The 22,557-nt window shown below is 42.8% G+C and overlaps 1 protein-coding gene across 1 annotated transcript in view; it reads left to right on the top strand.

The window, feature by feature from the left end:
• LOC144503706 (dual 3',5'-cyclic-AMP and -GMP phosphodiesterase 11A-like) overlaps positions 1-22,557 on the top strand; it is a 277,419-nt gene that overhangs the window by 61,865 nt on the left and 192,997 nt on the right. Inside the window, exon 3 of the mRNA XM_078228466.1 lies at positions 11,637-11,795. Within this exon, the coding sequence (XP_078084592.1) occupies positions 11,637-11,795 (159 nt within the window). The remainder of the gene's footprint in view (positions 1-11,636; positions 11,796-22,557) is intronic.

The following is a 22,557-nucleotide window of genomic DNA, read 5'->3' as shown; positions in this document are numbered from 1 at the left end:
CTCAATAATGTCATTTTTCAGCATAAACTCAATCTCCTTTTGTACATGTGCTAATTTAGCTGGATTCAACTGATGTGGATGTTGTTTGGAATGGCATGCCCCACATCGACATCATGCGTGATTACCTTTGTTCTACCCAATCTGTCTCTGCAAATAGCTTTGTGTGACTGCAGTAACACTTTCAGCGCCATCTGATTTTTGTCTGAAAGATAACTTAATCAGTTGTCTACATTGTCCAGGACTTCCTTATTACCCAGTTGAATTTGAGGGAAGTCACTGTCAGAACTTAACCCCTCGTTTCCTTTTTTTTGCTTCATGACTACTAAGATCTCGCTTTTGTCCTCATCTTCTCCTGATCCTTTTTAATCGTGTTGCAATTTACGTCTGTCTGGTGTGTATAACAAATAATTCACATCACTCGGCTTCGTTTCAATTTAGTATGGCCCACTAAATTTGACTTTGTGGTTCCCCTGATACTAGTAATAAGACAAATACTTTCACTCCTCCTACAAAACTTCCAACCTACGCTTTTCTGTCAGCAATTGTTTTGATTCCTTGCTGTGCAGTCTGTAAGTATTTCTTTGCCCACTCATACACCCCATTTAGTATTTCTCTGAAAGTTAAGATGTAGTCTAGAAGTGTAGCTTTCTGGATTTTTATTTAACAGTTTTTCCTGAATTAAATTGAGTGGTCATGTAACTGTATGTCTATAGACCAGTTCCAAAGGACAAAATCTGGGAGGTTTGTTTGTTGCATCGTGGATTGTGCACAGTAAAAATTGAAACCCTTTCTCCAAATCGGCATGGTGGCACAGCAGTTAACACTGCTGCCCCACAGTGCCAGGGACCCGGGTTCAATTCCAGCCTTGTGTCACTCAATGCGGAGTCTGCATGTTCTCGCCATGTCTGTGTGGGTTTTTCTGGTTTCCTCCCACAATCCAAAGATGTGTCGGTTAAGTGGTTTAGCCATGTAAATGCGTGGGGTTTGGGGGGGGGGGGGTCTATGGTTCATGAGGGTGACTGGCATGAGGGTGACTGTGACCATATGCTTTCTTCATAGTTTTCAGAGTTGATGCCACCTCTCTAATGCTCCATGTGACTCTGGATGACAGACTGACAAATTATATTGTTTTATCTCCAAATTGTCTATAACCTCTAAATTTAACATGAAATTTGACCGCTTATCAGATTGGATTTCTTTTAGTAAACCATATTGGGTAAAAGATTTGGTCAATTCCTCCACCACTCTCTTAGCTCAAATACTTCTGAATGGGATGGCTTCAGGAAATTTAGTTAATATATCCATGATAGGTATCAAATATTGATTTCTACTGTGTGCCTTTGGTAAGGGACCCACACAATCAATGAGAACGGGTGAAAAAGGTTCTTCAAAAGCTGGGATAGGGATCAAAGGTGCTGGTTTAATTACAGTTTTTGGTTTCTCCACTGCTTGGCAAGTGTGACAGATTTTGCATAAATTAGCCACACCTCTGTGGTAATTCAGGCCAGTAGATATGTTTTAATATCTTGGCTTTAGTTTCCCTTATCCCCAAATATCCCCCCAGTGGTATCTCATGAGCTATTATTAGAATCTATTTTCTATATTCGGGAGGTAGTACAATCTGATGTCCTTCTGCCAATACGTCATTTGCGCTCACACATGGTGGTTTCCACTTTTTAATCAGGGTATTATCCTTGACATAATAACATTCAGGAATGCACTGTCTTCCTCTGTTAAATAGGCTGTTTAATAAATTTGGTATAATTTGGAATCTTTTTGCTGTAGCTCAGTTAATCTGTTTGAAGTAAACACATCTGTCTTTTTTATTTTGATTTGCTCTCACTGCAGTCAATTTGTGAAAAACCGTATCTGATTATCTAATCTCATTTACTTCATCCTGCTCCTCCAATTCTGACTGTTCTTTAAGTTTGTGTGCCTGAGATCTTCTCACTATATGATCTGGAAATATTCCCAGAAATTCTTTTTGTAAGGACTCTGTAGCTAGATTGTATATAGGCTGTTCAACTACTGTGGGCGTCACCACTACCTGTGATCCTGCCAATTTATCCCCAATAGGGAATTTCACTACCAATCCTACAGTTACCTTGCCCGTCTTAAAACTGCTCCTTAAGTTGATCATCACTAAAGGAATTTTCCTGTTTTCTGCATGAATGCTTGTGATTAGAAATACTTCTTTTAGCATCCGTTCGGGACAACACATATCTTTATCCCACAATATTAGGGATTGACTTGCCCCTGGATCTCAGAATTTTAATGTCATTCCCCACCTATGCTTTCCACATGGAAAAACTTTTACTACACACAAAAAATCCTCAATTACATCTGCCACCTGCTGGTCACTTAGTCTCTGTACAATTTGTGCACATTTGTTCATCTCCACTCGGTGCTCGTTCAGACTCTACATAAATCCAGCTGCTTTTCTTGTTCTCCATTCTCTGATTTCACTAGCTTTCCCTTTAATATCCAGCATTCTGATTTCATGTGGCTGAGTTCATTGGAATGCTAACATTTAACCCTCTTGACGACTTTCAGAAGGGATGAAAACACTTTAGCACTTATCTTTTTTCTGTGGTGGTTGTTGCAGGGAATTCACAGCTGTTCAACTAAGTTTAGCACCTCATTTCTCCAACTGACCAGGCGACACTCAGGCCGGAATTTTACTGGCACGTCCGTCCCGGAATCGGGCAGGCGCAGCTCACAGAATGGAATTCTCCGTTGGCCTCGGGTGGGATTTTATGACATCGCCCGAACGAGGTCATAAAATACCGGCCTTAGAGCCTCAGCTATAGCTATAGTAGTGCCACCCACTAGGGGCTCACAGACTCCCCTAACAAAGGAATACAGCGTCAATTATACCTTCAGTTGACTTACAAGTAATAAGCATGCACCAATCAAAAAATTACATTTAAATTTATTATTATCTATAACCTATTACAATCAATATTCCTGCTTATGACATTCAATATACATGATTTCAGCTAATCAGTTACAGCATCACTTGCCTAATTACAATATCCGAGTACTAATAAGGCATGTCTATATAATATGCTATCTGATTGTTAATGAAGCACGTATTCAAAGTCCTTGACTGTAGCTGTTATCTGGAGCAATGGCTTGGGACTCCCTTGTGATTACCAAAGTCACCGTCTTTGTCCATTGTTCTACTTTATTTGCAGTCACAGCTGCTTCACAGGAATTCTTACAGCTGTCTGATTTTTAACCCTGTCAGTGGTGCAAACTCTTTGTAAGTTTTAGCCACTCCCTCTTTTTTGACTGACTGTCTTTTCTCACATATTCCCATTTTCTATCCTGAAATGAAAGTCAAATAAATACCATTTTATAAAAAAATGTATCCAAGAATGGATCTGAGAATACATACAAAAAATTAACTATTCACCCTTCCATACTACCCTTGCATCTGTCTTGGAGTTGTCTTTCTCTGTCTAAGTGTTCCAATTCCATCTAATGTTGCTTGTTGACTTCAATGCAATGTGGTGCTGTGTAAAGTCAATATTGCATCCAAACCTATCAGTTTCTACACTGATAAGATAGGTTAAAATTGGCCTCATTGGGTGATATGTATAATTTCTGACTTGCTGAGTTATATTAAAATTGTCTCCATTGTGAGCAATAACATGGGAGCTCTCTTTTTTATTCATTTATACAGGCTGTGGGCATCGCTGGCTGGACCAACATTTATTGCCTGTCCTAATTGCCCTTGAGGAGGTATTGGTGAGCTCCCTTCTTGAACCGCTGCAGTCCCTGTAATGTAGGTACACCCATAGTGCTGTTACCAAGGGAGTTCTAGGATTTTCCTCAGCGACAGTGAAGGAAAGGCAATATATTTCCAAGTCAGGATGGTGAGGAGGGGAACTTCCAGATGGTGGTGTTCTAACATGTCTGCTAACCATGTCTTTCTAGATGGTAGCAGTCATGGGTTTAGAATGTGCTACCCGAAGGTGCCTATGTGATTTGCTGCAGTACATCAAGTAGATGATGCTCACTGCTGCCACTGTTCGTCAATGGTGGAGGGAGTGAATGTTTGTGGATGGCTTGCCTATCAAGCGGGCTGCTTTGCCCTGGATGATGTCAAGCTCCTTGAGTGTTGTTGAAGCTGCATTAATCCAGGCAGGTGGGGAGTATTCGATTATACTTCTGTCCTATGCCTTGTGGACAGGCTTTGGGAGTCACGAGGTTAGTTACTCACTGCAGGTTTCCTAGTTTTTGACATGCAGTAGCTCTTGTAGCCACCGTATTCATATGGTTGGTCCAGTTCAGTTTCTGGTGAATGGTAACCCCCCAGGATGTTGATTGTGGGGGATTCAGCTTTGGCACTTCCATTGAGTGTCAAGGGGCAATGGTTAGATTTTCTCTTGTTGGAGATGGTCATTGCCTGGCGCTTGTATAGTGCTAATTTTATTTGCCACTTGTCAGCCCAAGCTTGGATATTGTCCAGGTCTTGATGCATTTGGTCATTGATTTCTTCAGTACCTGAGGAGCCGTGAATGTTAGTAGTGAATGTACTGATAACAGGATTTGGTATAAATAAGAATTGAAAATAATAACCCAAAGTTTTATTTTATTGGTCAGAAAATCAAGAGTGCCACAAAATGGACACAATGTCTTTAGTGCTTGATTCTCCAGCCTGCACTTGCATTGAGTAAAACTTCACCTTATGATTTCAGATCTGTAGGGGGTTGAACATACAATGATTAAGTTTAATCGTAATCTTTATTGACACCAAAGCCTCCCAAAAATAAAAGCAATCATTTATACTCCTGTGCTATTTTCCTGGGTTGGGTCTTCAGATGGGTGTCTTTGGTATGTGGCAAAAAACTTTGTATATATTATTGATCTTGAATTTTGTGCCATGCAGCATTGAGAGACATCCTCACAGAGAGTTTACATAGTACCATTGCAATCTATACTTTAACCAAACGATTGGAATACAAAATATGTTCAAAATCCAACAATTATGTTGCATGCACTTGTTATGCAAAGGCCAGGTAACCTATTGTGCTATACAGGCCAGAAGTTTGAATCCAGTTCTCACCAGTCAGGTAGTGGTGGATGCTTGTATTGTGATGCTGCATCTTTTTCGGTAAAATCAGACAAGGAAGAAGATCACGGAAGGTTCCCTTTTTCTGCCCTTGAGGGCCAATCACCTCTCACATGTAATGAGGAGGAAGTAGATTTGGGACCTACTGCATCAGGCTTCCACCGCTACAAAACTGTCATTAGAATGTCCCAGAGATCCCTTGTCTGTGGTACATTGGCCTGCATAAACCCACTGACTTTGTAAATGATGTTAAAGGAGGCATTTCTCACTTATTAAATATAGTATGAAAAACAAATAATAGAAGGCAAAGTACAATGTAGTAACAAGATAATATTTGATATTTTATGTTGTTTCCCATAGTATTTTGTTTAATTGTGAAGTGCTGTCTCTTTTAACCTTGTATATCATCCAATGTGCAATGCATATTGACACAGCACAGCCATTGTTAAGTTGAACAACATTGATACAAAATCATGGCTCAATAGCAAAGGTACAAAATTACATTATTTTCCAGTTGATGGCTTCTTCTTTGCTGCTCCAGGCTATTATAGAATCTATGGGAAAATCTGTATAGATCTATGATGCAACATCATAGCAGTGTGTATTAATGAGATCTTAGAATACTGTAGAACACAATGTTCTGTCAGCGATTCGACTCTTTTCAGAATGATTTGTGAAGAGTCTGCTCTCAATACAAGGTCACTAAAGAGTCATGGACAAGGAAGGCCTTTTGGCGCATCTTAATTCATCAATGCAACAAGAACCCACAACTCCCCATCATTCATTGAATCCAATTTTTTTCTTAAATCAATTCAAATTGTTTGCCCAAACTAATGTGACTATTCCACATTGATCATACTGGAGTGAAGAAAGGCTTCCTGCCATTAATCCTGAACTGCTCTTTTTTACTGGTTTGAGTCCATATCACTTAGTCCTATTCTCATAGTTTAGTTTCAAGTAGTGTTTTGAATATCTTTTCTATACCGTTTACTATGTCATGTATCTCTATCAGATTACCTTTCTTGTTTTCACAACCTAAGCTATCACATTGTATGACGAAGGCAGTTGTTATTTGCTGAGAAAGCCAAATCCCAGAGGGAAACTTGTCTTAGTGATCATAGCCTTTTTTGTATTCTGAAAATGAGGAGAAACCTACTGATCCCAGATGTACAGAATTCCAGTAACACTGAGAATTTATAAAAAATAAAAACTTTATTAACAAGAAGAAAAAAAAACTTGAGCACACAGGATAAAGTTGCATAGTTAAAAAAGCCTTATAAAGCATCTTCCTGCAAAATGCCACTTGGACAGAATACCTAAGTAAACACCTTCTTCGTAAGACTCCTATAATAATTGTGAGGCCCTAAAATTACTTGGCAGGAGAAAGCAATTGATTTATATATTCGGAAAGAACTATTTACAAAGGAGGACAACAAAGACCTCCATCTTCGTCAATTCCCAAGGGTCAACTGCTGAGCTCAACCGCCGATCTCCAACTGCCACCTTTCAACCAAACAATGTGAGCTCCGCCTCCACAGAGCCTGAGTTTGGACACATGTTCAACTGCCACTCTGCTGCCGTTCCATATTCCTAAGCTCTCACTATACACCGCTTATCACGCTCTGCTGTGCTACCACAAATTCCCTTATAGATTTAACTATAAAAATCCAGTAATATTACCCAAGGCAAAGCTGCTGTCACTTTAGTAAAAGTATATCACACAACTTCTCACACTCTTTCACTCTGTGGTGGAAACCCAAGAATATTCAGAAACAAGACTGCTTTCTGCATGAAGACTTTTCTGGCTTGACTGGTTGGCTGATTCAAACTTTGCACCTTCTCCCAGCAACAAGCTATTCCTCGGAGGTCTCCCCCACACAAACAACACAACACAGCTCAACAGCTTTCCTTAATTATCCTTTTCCCCTTTCATCTTCAGTTCCAACACTTCTTTGAACTTAACTTTCCCAAAACATAGACATCTTTTGTGTTTTTCCTATTGCCTTCCCTTCAAGATCAAATAAAATTTAATAACCTTGCCTTGTTTACTTATAAAACATTTGCAAGCTGTCATAGCCATTTACAATCCTTTTTGAAATTTAACAATTGAAAAGCCATATCTTTATCTCCTAATGCAAATTTCTAAACCAACCTATTTACTTATAAATCCAAACTACCGGAGCTTCTTATTACAACTGCACAGATTTAGCACCTCTATCACTTTTATCTCTCAAACACTTCCAGACAAATTGTCTCCATTAACCTTCCCCGGCTTAATTGAATCATTTACATACACACACCTTTATAGAATGACAAAAAATCCCTCAAAATGTTAATAAACCTACCCAGCCTCACAACATACATAGCCCACTTTAAACTTATTATGTACATGTTGATTGGTTTGCAGTCCAAACAAGGCTGGTTTATGTATAAGCAGTGGGGTAGTGGTATTGTCACTGGACTAGTAATCTGGAGACCCATGGTACTATTCTGGGACCGGGGCTCAAATCCCACCATGGCGGACGGTGAAATTTGAATTCAATACAAATCTGGAATTAAAAGTCTAATGGTGGCCACGAAACCATTATTGATTGTTGTAAAAACCCATCTCATTCACTAGTCCTTTAGGGAAGGAGATTTGCTGTCCTTACCTCGTCTGGACTACATGTGACTCCAGACCCACAGCAATATGGTTGACTCTTAAATGTCCTCAGAGATGGGCAATAACTGCTGGCCCAGCCAATGACGCCCACACCCCATGAATGAATAAAAAAACCTGTAGGACTCTTTGATTTGTTCTTTAGTAGTCGGACTCATTGCTGACAAAGGAAAGGGCTAATGGTATTTACCTATGAAGTTTTGTGCATGCAAAATATTATTCATCAGGGTCAGAAGATGAGCTTTCAAAACCCTAGGGCAGGCGTGGGCTCACTGCAGGGACCCAAGCATATTGTGCCTAGTCCTGGCCTGTGTGAGGCCCTATGGTAAAAATGAATAAACAAGTGGCCAGTGCTTCATTGGTGTGAAATCACTGAGGAATTAACAGGGCTGTGTGAGGCAATTATCACTTGAAGGGCTGAACTCTTTTGGCACACTGGTCAATAGGACTGGCATGTTTCTCTGGAAATTAAGGAACATAATATAATGTAGAACTATAAGACAGTGACCCTGATTTTAACTCTGGGCAGGATTTGGTTGGATGCCACCAATGCAGCAAACCCTGCCACCACTGTGCCCCCCGTCCCACCCCTTCCCACCCCCTCGATATCACCTGCTATGTGGACATTAACCCCCAGGTGCCTCCCAAGCACAGCCAACTGGTGTCATTCTCGATTGAGGCGAATGAGCAGACTACACCCCATGCTCAAGGACTTTGTACCTACTTCTTTGTACCTACTTAGCTGTGTACATATGCCGTTTTTTTCAAAAGGGGGGGGGGGGGGGGCGGCGGGGGGAAGGAGGGGGGGCTTGGAATTGCACACTTGGGTTTTGTGCCAGGCTTTGTGACCCAAGTTCATGCTCTGTGCAATCTAATGTTCTGTTTTTCTGTTACCCCATTCAAATTGTTCGTTGCATATGAGTATGGATTGTCCCAACTAAATATATCACAGCCTAACCTAAATTATCTGGCATTTTTTTTATTCATTTGTGGGAGATGGGTATCGCAGGGCCAGCATTTATTGCCCATCCAAGGGCAGTTAAGAGTCAACCACATTGCTGTGGCTCTGGGGTCACATGGAGGCCAGACCTGGTAAGGACGGCAGATCTCCATCCGTAAAGGACATCAGTGAACCAGATGGGTTTATCCAACAATCAACAATGGTTTCATGATTATCAATAGATTCTTAATTCCACATGTTTTTTATTGAATTCAAATTCCATCATCTGCCATAGAGGGATTCAAAACTGGGTCGCCAGAACATTAGCTGAGTTTCTGGATTAAGAGTCTAGTGATAATAACAGTAGGCCATCGCCTCCCCCTAATGTAGACCATGATAACCTGTATTATTCTGTGTATGGTACACTTTAATCTATGTTGCCCTGTATATGGCGCACACTAACCTGTATTATATTCATTGCACATTTCACCCTCCCTTATCCTCTGTCAGCACCCTCCTGCTAAATGTAACATATTGTATTACTCTGAATGCACCATACTTCATTTTCATGTAATTGTGCAAAACATTCCCAAAGCTCTGTATATTTCTGTGTCATATTCAAACTCATTCCTTACTTTATTTATGCTGTAGAAGTATCAAAGAAAAATGTTTGCTTTCCTTAATTAATTACTTTAAAATATTACCACATAAACATAGTGTGCTATATAAAATTATATGGAATATACGGCTCAGAGAGAGAGACCATTCCGACCAACTAGTCCATGCCAATTTATGGCTCACTTATGCCCCTCCAATGCTTCCTTATCAATATCAACATATCCCTTTATTCTAGTCTCCCTCCATAAACTTATCCAGCCACTTCTTAAATGTGTTGATACTATTCACCTCAACCACTCCCTGTGGCTTTGAGTTACATACTCTGACCACTCTCTGGGTAAAGAAATTTCTTCCGAATTCCCAATTCAATTTCATTGGTGACTATTTTGTATCAATGCCTTCACCTCTTCCCACAAATGTGAGCACTCTATCTACTCTATCAAAATTTTCATAATTTTTAATACCTCTATTTGGTCACTCCTCAGTCTTCTCTAGTTACGAGAAAAGAAAACCAAGCTTTTCATCTCTTCCTGATAGCTACATCCTTGCATTTCTGGTATTATCCTTGCAAATAGTTTTTTTTGCACGCACTCCAGTGGTTCAATGTTCTTTTTATAGTATATAACAAACAGTACTGTACATAGTACTCCAGGTGTGGTTTAACATAGATTGATAGACATTTAGCATAACTTCTCTAATTTTCATCTTTACTTCTCTAGAAATAAACCCTCGTAGTTATTTTGTTATGGCTTTACATAGAAACATAGAAAATAGAAGCAGGAGTAGCCCATTTGACTCTTTGAGCGTGCTTTGCCATTCATTTTGATCATGGCTGATCATCAAAATCAATATCCTGATCCCTCCACCCCCACCAAACCTCATATCCTTTGATCCCTTTAGCCCTAAAAGTCATATCTAATTTTTTCTTGAAATCACACACTGTTTTCACCTCAACTACTTTCTGTGGTAGTGAATTTCACGGATTCACCACTCTCTGCATGTAGAAATTTCTCCTCACCTCAGTCCTAAAACGTTTACCTCTTATCCTCAAACTATGACCTCTAGTTTTGGACTCCTCCACCATTGGGAACATTCTTTCTAAATCTACCCTGTCTAACCCTGTTAGAATTTTATAAGTTTCTATGAGATCCCCTCCCACTCTTCTAAACTCCAATGAATACAATCCTAACCAACTTAGTCTCTCCTCATATGACAAACCTGCCATCCCAGGAATCAGCCTGGTAAACCTTTGCTGTACTCCCTCTCTAGCAAGGACATCGTTCCTCAGATAAGGACACCAAAACTGCATGCAGTGCTCCAGGTGTGACCTCAGCAATGCCCTACACAATTGCAGTAAAACATTCCTATTCCTATACTCAAATCCTCTCGCTATGAAGGACAACATACTATTTGCTTCTTTACCGCCTGCTGTACCTGCGTGCTTACTTTCAGTGACTGTCTCTCTATGTGCCCAATCAGCAAGTTTATTCACATCTACTTGTAATTTTTCCAGTCCTTAATGGTGACAAATTTGGTGTTGTCCACAAATTTAAAAATTATGTTTTTGATTCCGAAGTCATTAGTGTAAATTGTGAACAGTAGTGACCCCAGCATTGATCCTCATGGAACACCATGACTAGAATTCTTCAACCTCGCCCGTGGCTGGGATTCTCCCGTCCCTCTGCAATGATTGGAGTTTTGGCTGAGCGCCAAATTTTCCATCCTTGCTGGCAGCAGTGGTGTGGCATGTGAGACTGGAGAATCCTGGCCCACTTCACATCTTTTGCCACCATGAATAGCTACGCTTTACCCATGTTCTCTGCTTTCTGCCTCATAGCCAGCAAACTATTCATGATGTAGCTAGTTCCCTTAGTCCATGTGTTTTGACCGTACTCATTCATCTATTATATGGTTCCTCATCAAAGACAACTTGGAAAGATTTACAATTTGCCATCCAGGCGTCAAACTAAAATCAATAGAACTGGATATCAGGCAGTTTCTATAACAACAATCTCCCTAGCTGCAACATAGGTTTAACGCCTGCAGGGCAGCAAGTAGAAAATCTAACCCCCACCCCACTTGCCCACCACCCCAAGCCCATATTGTCCCAAATTTTAATCTACTTCTTAATCCATTTAAAATTAATGTGTTATAGCTTCCATGGCATTTTTGATGAAAACAGGCTGAGCATTTATATAGGATATAGTTCAGTGTTGTTACAGGCTGCAACTTTAAGACGTTTGGCTGATAATGCTGTAAAGAACAAAATGATTTTTTTTGTTTTCACTTTCACATTGCCAGGTTTACCAGGCTGATTCCTGTTGTTTTTATTTCTGAAGGACCACCGGTTCAGTGATGAAATTGACAAGCTGGCAGGTTACAAGACAAAGTCCATTCTGTGCATGCCGATCCAGAACTGTGATGGGGAGATTATCGGGGTAGCACAAGCCATCAACAAAAACCCTGCGGGAGTACCTTTCACCGACGATGATGAGAAAGTAAGAACTCGACCTGGCTCTGCTCAAATTCTTCATTTATAATAAATTTCTATGTTGTAAATTGTTTCACTTTTATATTAGTGCTACATGGGGCATCCAAGATATCAGCACCATAAATAGGAATTTTTGAACTAATGTTTAAAAAGAAATCAGCTTTAAAGCCTAATAACAAGTGCCTTCATTTTATTGCTGTGGTGCAAATATCAGCCGCCCTGTGGCAAAGTGTACCTGAATGCTAATATTCTTCAATTTATAGGACTTAGCTTTAAGGAAATAAGTTCATTACATAAATTCACGTTTAATTTATAGTGCCAAACTTTTGAGTTACATTATTCATTAGAATAACTTTCTTTTCCAATAGGTTTCTGGAAATTATTGCTTCCATTTGTATTTTAGTTACTGTATTGATCTATTTTTGATAAAATATGTAATTATTTTTCAGTTACCATGATCTGGGAGACAAACGTAGATCGCCCTCCTATCATAAATCCAGTGGGGGTGTGCTGGAAAGGATAAAAATTCGGATAGGACTCATTTGGAGTAGATCCTGACCTTCCTTGCCAATTCTCTTCTGGGTCTGAGGATCTGAGCCATTGCCTGTTCATAACAATAATGCCATTCTCAGAATGGCCTGGGAGTGGGAGAGAGCTCCTGGCTGGGACTGCCTCATTCCTCATTTTCAGCATGGCAAAATAGCGGCAGAGGTGTGTGATTTGCAGTCTTGGTAGTGGAGACATCCACTTCAATTGTGTAAATGGAGTGACCTCTCACTGATCTTGCATATTTCGATGGGGTAGCTTTGGCGGTCACCAACATGTATATCCTGGCGCTTACACCTGGGATGCACGGCCTATGGACTTTAAGGACCAAAGTGAATAAGGCTCACGATACTTTATTAGAAAGGTAGAAACATTATTTTGGAGGAAGATTTGAAGCAGTTACTAAATGGAACAGTGTTATATATTATTTCAATGAGTTTATATGTGACCAGGACAGTTCTTTAGCTCATTGGACTGCTCCCATTTTCATGCACAGGAATCACAATTTGTCATTAACCTGCACTCAGTCTCTCCTGACTGAGAAAGCCACAAACATCAGCACAAAGTTTGTTGATGTTTGTGGCTTTCAGCCAAGTGCAACCTATGTTGCCGACTGGATGGGGAGCTGCACTCCTACACTGCGCATAGTCTCCAGTCTTTTCTGTGTAAGTGGTTGTAAGGAGGAACACCCCAAAAGGCAAGAGAGAGGGCTTCCAGATCCCAAGAGGTAATGTTAGAAGGAGTCCAAGGAGCTGTTAGGAGGAGCAAGGCTATGTTTCCCCAGACCGGGTGTTTTAGGGCAGGTGGTGCAGAAGGCTCCTGAGAAGGGTCTGGAAGCTGATGGCCAGGGAGGTAAATACCCTGAACCTGGCTTCAAGGACCTGGCAAAAGTGCCACAAGAATTTCAATAATCTCCTGCAAGTGGTCAAGGTCAAAATGCATCTTCAAATGAAATTGCCCATCTACTGCACCACTCTGCATATGCTCAATGCAACATCACCAAGCAGCACTCCCTAGCATTTAGGATTTAGGCCTAACATCCACATGTAGCTCCTCACCCTTGCACACCAACCAATCCAATTGATCTTACACCCATCACTTAAATGCTTTGAGGCAGCTAGTGCTGTAAAAAAAGGGCGGTGGCTTGTTTTGCTCCAGCTCTCTAGCCTTTGACTGAAGGCCTCCGGAGCATGCTGACTACACAGTTCTCGCCTGGAGTGAGTCAGAAGGTTGAGTGAGAAAGGAGAGGCTCGATTTCTAGGTAGAAAACTAGGAGTGGAGTGGCAATCTGACTCTGATTGCCGTTCCACAGAAGGTCAGGACTTTTGTGTCTGTCTTTACTCTCTTCCACCTTCTTCTGTCGGGAAAAAGATTCAAAGGTCAGAGGTCACATAACAACTGGCTCAAGAACAGCTTCTTTCCTGCTGCCATCAGACCTTTTGAGTGGATCTACCCTCTTGATCTTTCTCTACACTCTAGCTATGACTGTAATATTACATTCTGCACACTCTCCTTTCCTTCTCCCCTGTGTACTCTGTGAACAGTATGCTTTGTCTGTATAGCACGCAAGAAAGAATACTTTTCACTGTATACCAATACATGTGACAGTAATAAATCAAATCAAATTATGGGGGAGGATATAGATCTTCCTGAAATACCAGGGGATGAAGAGATGAGCAAGATTAACAGGACTCAAAATTTGATAAAACTCCTGAAACTTATGGGGAGGAATTCTCCCCCCAAAAAATCTAAGTGTTGAATTCATGGGAAACCAGTAATTCCCCCCCACCCCAGCTCGCCCTGATCACTGGCCTCCTTCCCGTGCGGATTGATCCCAATGCAGAGTGGCAGTGGGACCCTCCACCCCCACTGATCGCCCCCTAGGCCCCAGGCCTGGGCCTCCATATGCCCCACCCCCTTGACACTGCCTGGTGGGCACTTTGCCCCCTGGGTAGTGCCGGGGCACAGGCTGGCACTGCTAGGGTGTCCATGCCCGAAAGTGGAGGCTTCTCTAAACCCTGCTGGTGTGAAACAATCTGGTGCAGTGGGAGAGGCTAGCGGGCCTGGAGACTTCAGTCCTGGGCACGCTAATAGCATCTAAATGATATGTAAAATAGAATTTAAATGCTAGCCCTGCCTCCCTGCCAAGATGCTAGCGGGGCGTGAACGCTCGCGGGAATCCCGCGAATTGTCCCCGCGTGATCCTCCTGGCTCGCTACAGTAAAGAATTAGCGCAGCAGGATGGGAGTATCGCTCTCATTATCTAGGGGATTTTCACAGTAACTTCATTGCAGTGTTAATGTAAACCTACTTGTGACACTAATAAATCAAATTTAAAAAAAATAGAAGATCCACATCTTAGTGTTGAAAGAACTGGCTGTTTAAGTAGTGGATGCATTGGTGGTTATCTTCCAAAATTTTATGGAAGCTGAAATGGTTCCTGCAGATTGGAAAGTTAAAAGTTGATTCGCTGTTTAAGTTTATTTATTCGTGTCACAAGTAGGCTTACATTAACACTGCAATGAAGTTACTGTGAAAATCCCCTAATCACGACACTCCGGCGCCTATTCGGGTACACTGAGGGAGAATTTAGCATGGCCAATGCACCTTAAGAAAGGAGGGAGAGGGAAAACGGGTAACTACAGAATTGTTAGCCTGAAATCAATATTGGAAATACTAGAATCTGTTAAAAAGGATGTTATCACAGGACTCTTAGAAAAGAATGGTAGGTTTGGGCAGAGTTAACATGGATTTATGAAAGAGAAATCATATTTGTAAACCTGTAAAAACTTTTTGAGGTGGTAACTAACAGATTACGGAGAACCAATGGATGTGGTGTATTTGGATTTTCAGAAGACTTTCCATAAGTTTCCACACGTGAGGTTAGTAAGCAGAATTAGAGCATGGGATTGAGGATTGGTCAATGGGGAGTATAGGAATAAACAGACCACTATCAGGTTGGCAGGCTGTAACTAGTGGGGTACCACAAGGATTAGTGCTTGGGTCCTAGCTATTCATAATCATTGTGAAGAGTTAAATGTGGGAACAAAATGTAATATTTCCAAGTTTGCTGAAGACAAAATACAAGGTGGTAGTATTAGTTATGAGTAGGCTGCAAAGACGCTTCAGGGGGATTTAGACATGAGGGGGAAAAGAACGTGTCAGATTGAATATAATTTGGAAAAATGTGGGTCATCTATTTTGGTTGGAAAAACAGAAATGCACTGTACTCCTTAAATGGTGAAAGATTAGGAAGTGTTGATGTCCCAAGGGACCTGGGTGTTTTTGTTCACATGTTACTGAAAGCTAATATGTAGGTGCAACAAACAATTAAAAAGGCAAATGGTATTTTGGCCTTTATTGCAAGAGGATTTAAGTACAGGAGTAAAGAATCTTGCTGCCACTGTATGGAACCTTCGGTGAGGCTGGAGAACAGTGTGCAACTTTGGTCTCCTTACCTAAGGGAGGGTAGACTTGCTATAGAGGGAATGCTACAGAGGGAATGTAACAAAGGTTCAGCCGACTAATTCCTGGGATGACGGGGTTATCCTGTGAGGGGAAATTGTTGAGACTGGGGCTGAATTCTCTAGCGATTAGAAATATGAGAGGTGATTTCATTGAAATATATAAATGTTTTACAGGGCTTAACAGGGTTGACAGATGGATGTTTCCCCTGGCTCGGGGGAGCATGAGGTTTAGAACAAGGTGGCGCACTTTCAGAACGAGAGATAGTCTATTTAGGACCAAGATGATGAGTTATTTCTTCACTCAGAAGGTGGTGAATCTTTGGAATTTTCTACTCCAGGTCTGTGGAGGCTAGTCATTGAGTTGTTCAAGACAGCAGTGGATGGATTTCAAGTTATTAAAAATATCATGGGCTATGGGGATAAAGAAGGAAAGAGGGATAATGGCATATTGGTAGCCACAATCTAGTTGAATGGCAGAGTGGGCTCGAGGGGCTGATGGGTTACTCCTGTTCCTATTTCCTATGTTTCCATTAGGTACAGGGTGATCATAAATATTCTCCTGTTAAATATTGGGGAAGTTGATAACATTTTTGTCTCGTAGTTCACCCCACACCCATTCCAACACTAGAATTGACCATTTCCACCTCCAGAACATCTCCTGTCTCTGCTCCTGCCTTATCTGCAACTTAAACTTTTCTCCATGTCTTTGGTTCTCTAAATTTGACTCTTCTAATGCTCTTCTGGCTGATCTCCAAACTTGGAACTCCCATAAACTTGAGCTCCGAAAGTCTGCTACCCGTATCCCTACATCATAACTCGTAGCAAGTTCCCCTCCCCCATCATTCCTGTACCCCTGGACTTAAATTGGCTTCAAGTTCAGCAATGCCTCAATTTTAAAATTTTCACCCTAAGTTTCAAATCACTCCCTGAGCTTTGTAACCTCCTCCCCTCAGGTCACTTCTCCTCTCTTCTCAAGTTCTTGTCTCATGGTGTGTTGCCTTCCTGCTGCAAGGGTAAAAACATCATGGAGAGAATGTAGAATATTCCTCAGCAGAAAGGGAATGAGCCAGAATTTATGATATATGTTGGCATCAACGATATAGAAAGGGCAGACATTCAGGTCCTCTGTCGGACTTTCAGGGGTTAGGGAGGAAGTTAAGAAATAGGACTTTAAAGGGTAAATTGCCTGGATTATGCTTATTGCCACAAACCAATGAGAATATGAAAAGGAAGAGAGGGAGGATCAATGATTCTTGGAATCACCTAATTTTAAACATTCTGTGACTGGCCATGCCTTCAGCTGCCTATGCCCTAAGTTCTGGAATTCCCTCCTCTCAACATCTCCCTCCCTCTTTTAAACCACTCCTTAAAACTTATCTTTGACCAAGCTTTTGGTGTGGAGTTTTGTTTTATAATACTCTTCTGAAGTCTCTTGGCATGTTTACTGTTGTAAAGAAAGCTGCTATAGCAAGGTCAGTTGTTACTGTGTTGAAGCAGCACAGTAATATAATCTATGTTATTTCTCTTGGGTTTCCTGCAACCTTCTCACCAAAGTTATAGCAGAAAATTGAGAGAACCACTGCAGAAATTACCACTGCCCACTACCCATATTTCCATTGCCGAGTCATGTTTGCATATCAGTGGTTGATCATGTCTCCCTCGTCATGATGATTTAATGACCTGAAATTCTATGGACCTTTGATTAGCCTCCAACTATGGGCAGAATTTTATAAGATTGATTGATTGCCCAGCTAGCGTGAAAATGGGAGAGTTCCTGATCCATTTTTTTGGGTGAGTTTTCACGCCCAATCCTATGCACTTAATCACTGAAAAAATGGTCGAGACTGTTTTTAGCTGCTGCAGGCAGTGGGCTGGGCTTAATTTGCCAGCCAGCCTGCAGAGGGAGCTATTGCACATGTGCAGACCTCTGATTCTGCACAAGCTCAATAGCAACTGCAGGGGTCTGACAGACAGAGAGCTGTCAGGCCCCTGCTACCGCAGGCAGCCTCAACCAGTCCCCACCCCCCCCCCCCCCCCCACCCCCCCTTCACAATCGTGGGGCCCATGGTTGATTGTGAGCCCCACAATGCATGGGCGTCTAGCCTCTGCTGCTGCCCCTCTCCCCACCGTCCAAACCGATCAGGGCCCCCCTCCCCTGATCTGATCGCAATTGCAGAGCGGCAGCAGGCCCCCCTCTCCCCCGCCCCCCGATCTGATTCGGTCATAGAATACGCAACAGGCACCCCTCCCGATCAGGCCACTCCTTCATGCCTCCCCCAAGGCCCTGTCCCACATATGCCCTGCCCCCATAGGCCCATCTCCACAGGCCCTATTCCAATAGGCCTTGCCCCCTGGCACTGGACATGGCAAGGTGGCTGCTGGGCATTGCCCTGGTGCCAGGGTGGCACTGCCAATGTGCCAGACTGGCATTGCAAGGCTGGCACCCCCTTGCCCTCAGCCTCCCCAGGGGTCTTCAATGGCCTCTGGTTCCCCCGGCGAGGCCAACAGGGCTGTTCACCGTTCATGTGTTTTCCTCACTGGAGAGAACCTCTCCGGCGAGGCCATAAAGGCAAGTGAGACCGGACGATTCATCGCCAGGCTCACTAAACGCATGTAAATTAAGATTAGAATGTATTTAAATAATTTATTCAGCCTCTCGCCCATTTCCGGCAAGAGGCTGACCTCACCTGAAATCTGGTGCTCATAAAATTGCTCTCATAAAATGGGTGGGGCGAGCTGGTAAAATTCCGCCCTATAACTCTGGCGAGGGGCTAATGGAGTTCCAGTGAAACAGTAGCCGGGATTCTCCCAAAAAAATTCTATGTTGCCAATTTGTGGGAAAATGGGAGTAAATCCCGCTAGTTAGCGGGATTGTTCGCGTCATTTCCAGATAAATCTCCCAACACTCTGTGCACTGCAGAGTGCCTCAGGATGATTCACTTTGGAAATCTGTGGGCAGGACCTATTCCCATTCGAGAGGCTGGCAGCATAGTGCTGATTGGGCCACTGCGCATATGCTGATCTGTCAGTGTGGAGATTGGCACATGCGCAGAGCCCTGCATTGCTGGTCTCCCAATCGCAACCCCCCATCGCTGGTCTTGCAGAGCCCTCCGCTCCCCTGATTGCTGGCCACCCGGAACTCTGCAGGCCAGCCATGATCGCCATCCTCCCTCCCTCCAGATCCCTGCGTGGAGTGGCAACAGGACCCCCCACCCCCACCGATCAACCCCTCCATTGACACTGCCCAATGCCCGGTGGGCAGTGCCAAGGTTCCCCTTGGGCACTGCCAGTTTGCCCCTTGGGCAGTGCTAGGCTGTCACTGGATTTCCCTCGATCTCACGGGGGGCCTTCATGGCCTCTCCTCTCCCAGCGGGGTTGATCACCTGTTCCTCTTTCGTAGAGAGAAGTTGTAAACCCCGCTGGCTGGAGTGAACCACTCCTGGGTGGGGGGAAGGGGGGGGGGGGGGGGTGGTGCGGTGGAGAAGCTAGCAGGCCCAGAGACTTCAGTCCCAGGTCCGCTAATGAAATGGAAATCCCGATTTCCATATGCCAATAAGCTCCATGCCGATTTCCGGCACTGTGCTGATTACTCTGAAAATCTTCGGCTGGGAGAATCGCAGAGACCGTGGCGCCGAGCAGGAAGTCTGTGGAACGATGTCTCGTGGCCTGTTGTGCTGCTCAAGCAGTGCAGCGGGCTGGGAGAATCGCCCCAGTGTAAATGGTCACTTCCCTGGTGACTTCACTGGGTTCGCACCACAGTTATCATGGGAGATAAGGAAAGCTCCTTAGGAATTTCAGCACCATTATGTGAACTTTGGATTTCCTCGACCAGTGGCCTGCCCTTCCATGTTATTATGTGTTCTCTCCTCCTGTGGGAGGAATAGAGAGAGAAAAAAAGACCCTTTCCTAACCACCCTTTCATGACATCCCAAAGTACTTTACATTCAATTAAGTGTTTTTGAAGCTTAGTCACTGTTGCAATGTAGGTTATGTGGCAGTCAATTTGTACTCACCTCCCACAAACAGCAATGTAATAATGACCAGATAATCCTTTTGGACGTTGATTGAGGGATAAAACATTGGTCAGGTCACTTGAGATAACTCCCCGACCCTGCAAAATTCTGTCCTGGGATCTTTTATGCCCACCTAAAAGGGCGGATAGGATCTTCCTTTAACATCTTAAAAAAAGGATGGCTTCTCTAATGGTGCAACACTCCCTCAGTGCTGCAATTGCAACAATAGCCATGCTTTTTGTACTCAAGTCCTGCTGTGAGATTTGAACCCACAACTTTTAGACACAGCTGAGAGTGCTACCAACTGAGCCATATCTGTCACTGCTTCATGTTGTCACCTCCTCACCGCTATGAGTTGAATTAACCCTTGAAATGATGAAGTTGCAACCTTGCTGCTCTCTTGTTTTTTGTTTGATTATTTCCACCCCTGGAGTGTTTAGCTCATACTGCTGGCTTGACCCACAGCTATGTATGATTCAGCATTATTTAAGCAGCTGACTCCCACATTTCAGATGGGATCAATGCCTTTGGATATTGTTGGCCTGATGCCTTGCCCCATGGCACTTCTGCTGATACATCAGTGACTCAGAAATTTCAAGACCTACATTTATATTCTATGGATAACTTGTCGGCCTGCAGTCAAAATGTTATCTTTTGATGATGTGATCATTAAAGTCAAGTGAATTCTGCTTGAACAACAGGCTAGGGATTCTTTGGAGTCACTTCTGGCATGCATCTGTAGCAAGTTTTTGCTGTCATCTTTTTCAGTTATCTGCTTTTCAATTTAGATGAAATGCCTTGTACGTAAATCTTCTCACTTGACTTGCATAAGATGTCTCTGAAAACTGATGCTATTACCTCTTTGCACTCATATTCTGCTATATTGGGTAAACAGTCTCTTCACAACACATCTTTTGGCAAATAAAGTTATCCGTAAATACTTTAAAGCTGCAAGGAGACTCCCACTGAGGATGATTTAACCAAACAGTGGCCAATTTAATTTCATTTAACCCTACCCAAAATGCCGCTGAAATACAGTCATGTTTTTGAAAGTTCTAATGGGGGTCGATTCTTTGGGGCCTGTATTCCCCAAACCGCCCCTCCCACCTACAACCAAAAGGTTTGGGATCAGCCTACATGTGAAATCTGATTGGCTGGCCGCTGTATGGGCACAACAGCATCAGGATCGAATAGTGACCAGTGCTAGGACTAGAAGAAGTCCCTAAATAAGACTGACGGATTCTGGACTTTAGGTGACCCGGGGATTTTGGACAAGCCTGTCTGGCTGATCTGAGTGAGGAGGATGGTTGTGGAGGGGTTTGGGTGGCTGTGTTTTAGAGGTCAGGGCCTCTAAAGGGCCTTGAAGTTGGGGTGGGGAAATATGATCTTGGGGGAGTTCCTCCAATGGGCATATGGAATCCCCAAGTAAGAAGGTAACTTGTTAACCTCTCCCCCCACCTACCTGATAGCAGCCTGCACAGTGCAAGTTGGTGAGATGCCTGCCTTGCTTTGTTCTTCCTTTGCCACATATCTTATAGCAGTGGAGGTGGAATGAGGCCAGTAAGTGGCTATTAATTGACCACTTAGAAGCCTCAGGCCCAAGGGTGGGTGAGCTGCCATGGCATGGGAGACGAGTCAGGGTGGGCAGGAGGATGACAGGCAATCCACATATTTTATTTTATGAGCCCTCTCCCACTCACTCCTGCTCCAAGTACACTGGCAGGTGGCTGTAAAATTCAGCCCTGGGACCTCTAGCAAGATGGCATGATCTACTGATAGCAGGAGAAATGTCAATAGATAAAGCGTCGTAACAGTGTGGATGAGGAGTAGTAAAGTTGAGCAACATAGATGTAGTTAAGAGTAAGTCAGATAAGACCGTGAGGGAGAAAGAAATAGTAGGTTATACTGATGGAATTTGTTGAAGTAGGAAGGGAGGAAACTCATGTGGAGCATAAACACCGGCACTGGCAAGTTGAGCAGAATGTCCTGTTTCTGTGCTGTAATGCTAGCAGCAATGTGTAGCAATTTGCCAAGGCTCTTTCAAAAGCATCTTCCAAACCCACCACCTGTAGCAACTAAAGAACATGGGCAAGTTCCCCTCTACAGACTCAATTCTCCTTGCAACTATAACGAAAAGAAATTGGTTTAGGTTGGAGGGTCACAGTTTTTTTTTAACTGGTCGGTGCAACATCGTGGGCCGAAGGGCCTGTTCTGCGCTGTAATGTTCTATGTTCTATAACGTTGTTCTTTCACTGTCACTGGGTAAAAATTCTGGAACTCCTGTCCTGTGTGTGTACCTACACCACATGAACTGCAGTGGTTCAAGATGGTGGCTCAGCATCACCTTCTAGAGGGCAATTAGGTTGGGCCATAAATGCTGGCCTAGCCAGTGCTGCTCACATCCTGTGAAAACAATATAAAAAGGGTATTTAATATGTAAACTGAGTCATAAATGCTCTTAGTCACTTAAGTCGCAGGACAGTGCGATCATGCTTTTCTTTCTAACCATAGAAGAAGAATCCTTTTTGTTTGATCTGTATCATCTTTCCCTGTATCTAATAAACTGTCTCTTTGTCCAAATATTAAAATCACATCAATAAATTAACTGTCATGGTTAGACTACAACTATACTGCAAAGTGTTGATTCTTTTTATGGTTCTCTATCCTTAATTCTTCTATGGGACTTCATTATTAGTGTTACGATCCCAGTTGGTGTTACAACTGGATGGGAAGATCCCAGAAT

This window comes from Mustelus asterias, chromosome 2 (assembly GCF_964213995.1).
Source record: "Mustelus asterias chromosome 2, sMusAst1.hap1.1, whole genome shotgun sequence".
NCBI lineage: Eukaryota > Metazoa > Chordata > Chondrichthyes > Carcharhiniformes > Triakidae > Mustelus > Mustelus asterias.
This window is presented reverse-complemented; position numbering and strand designations above follow the sequence as displayed.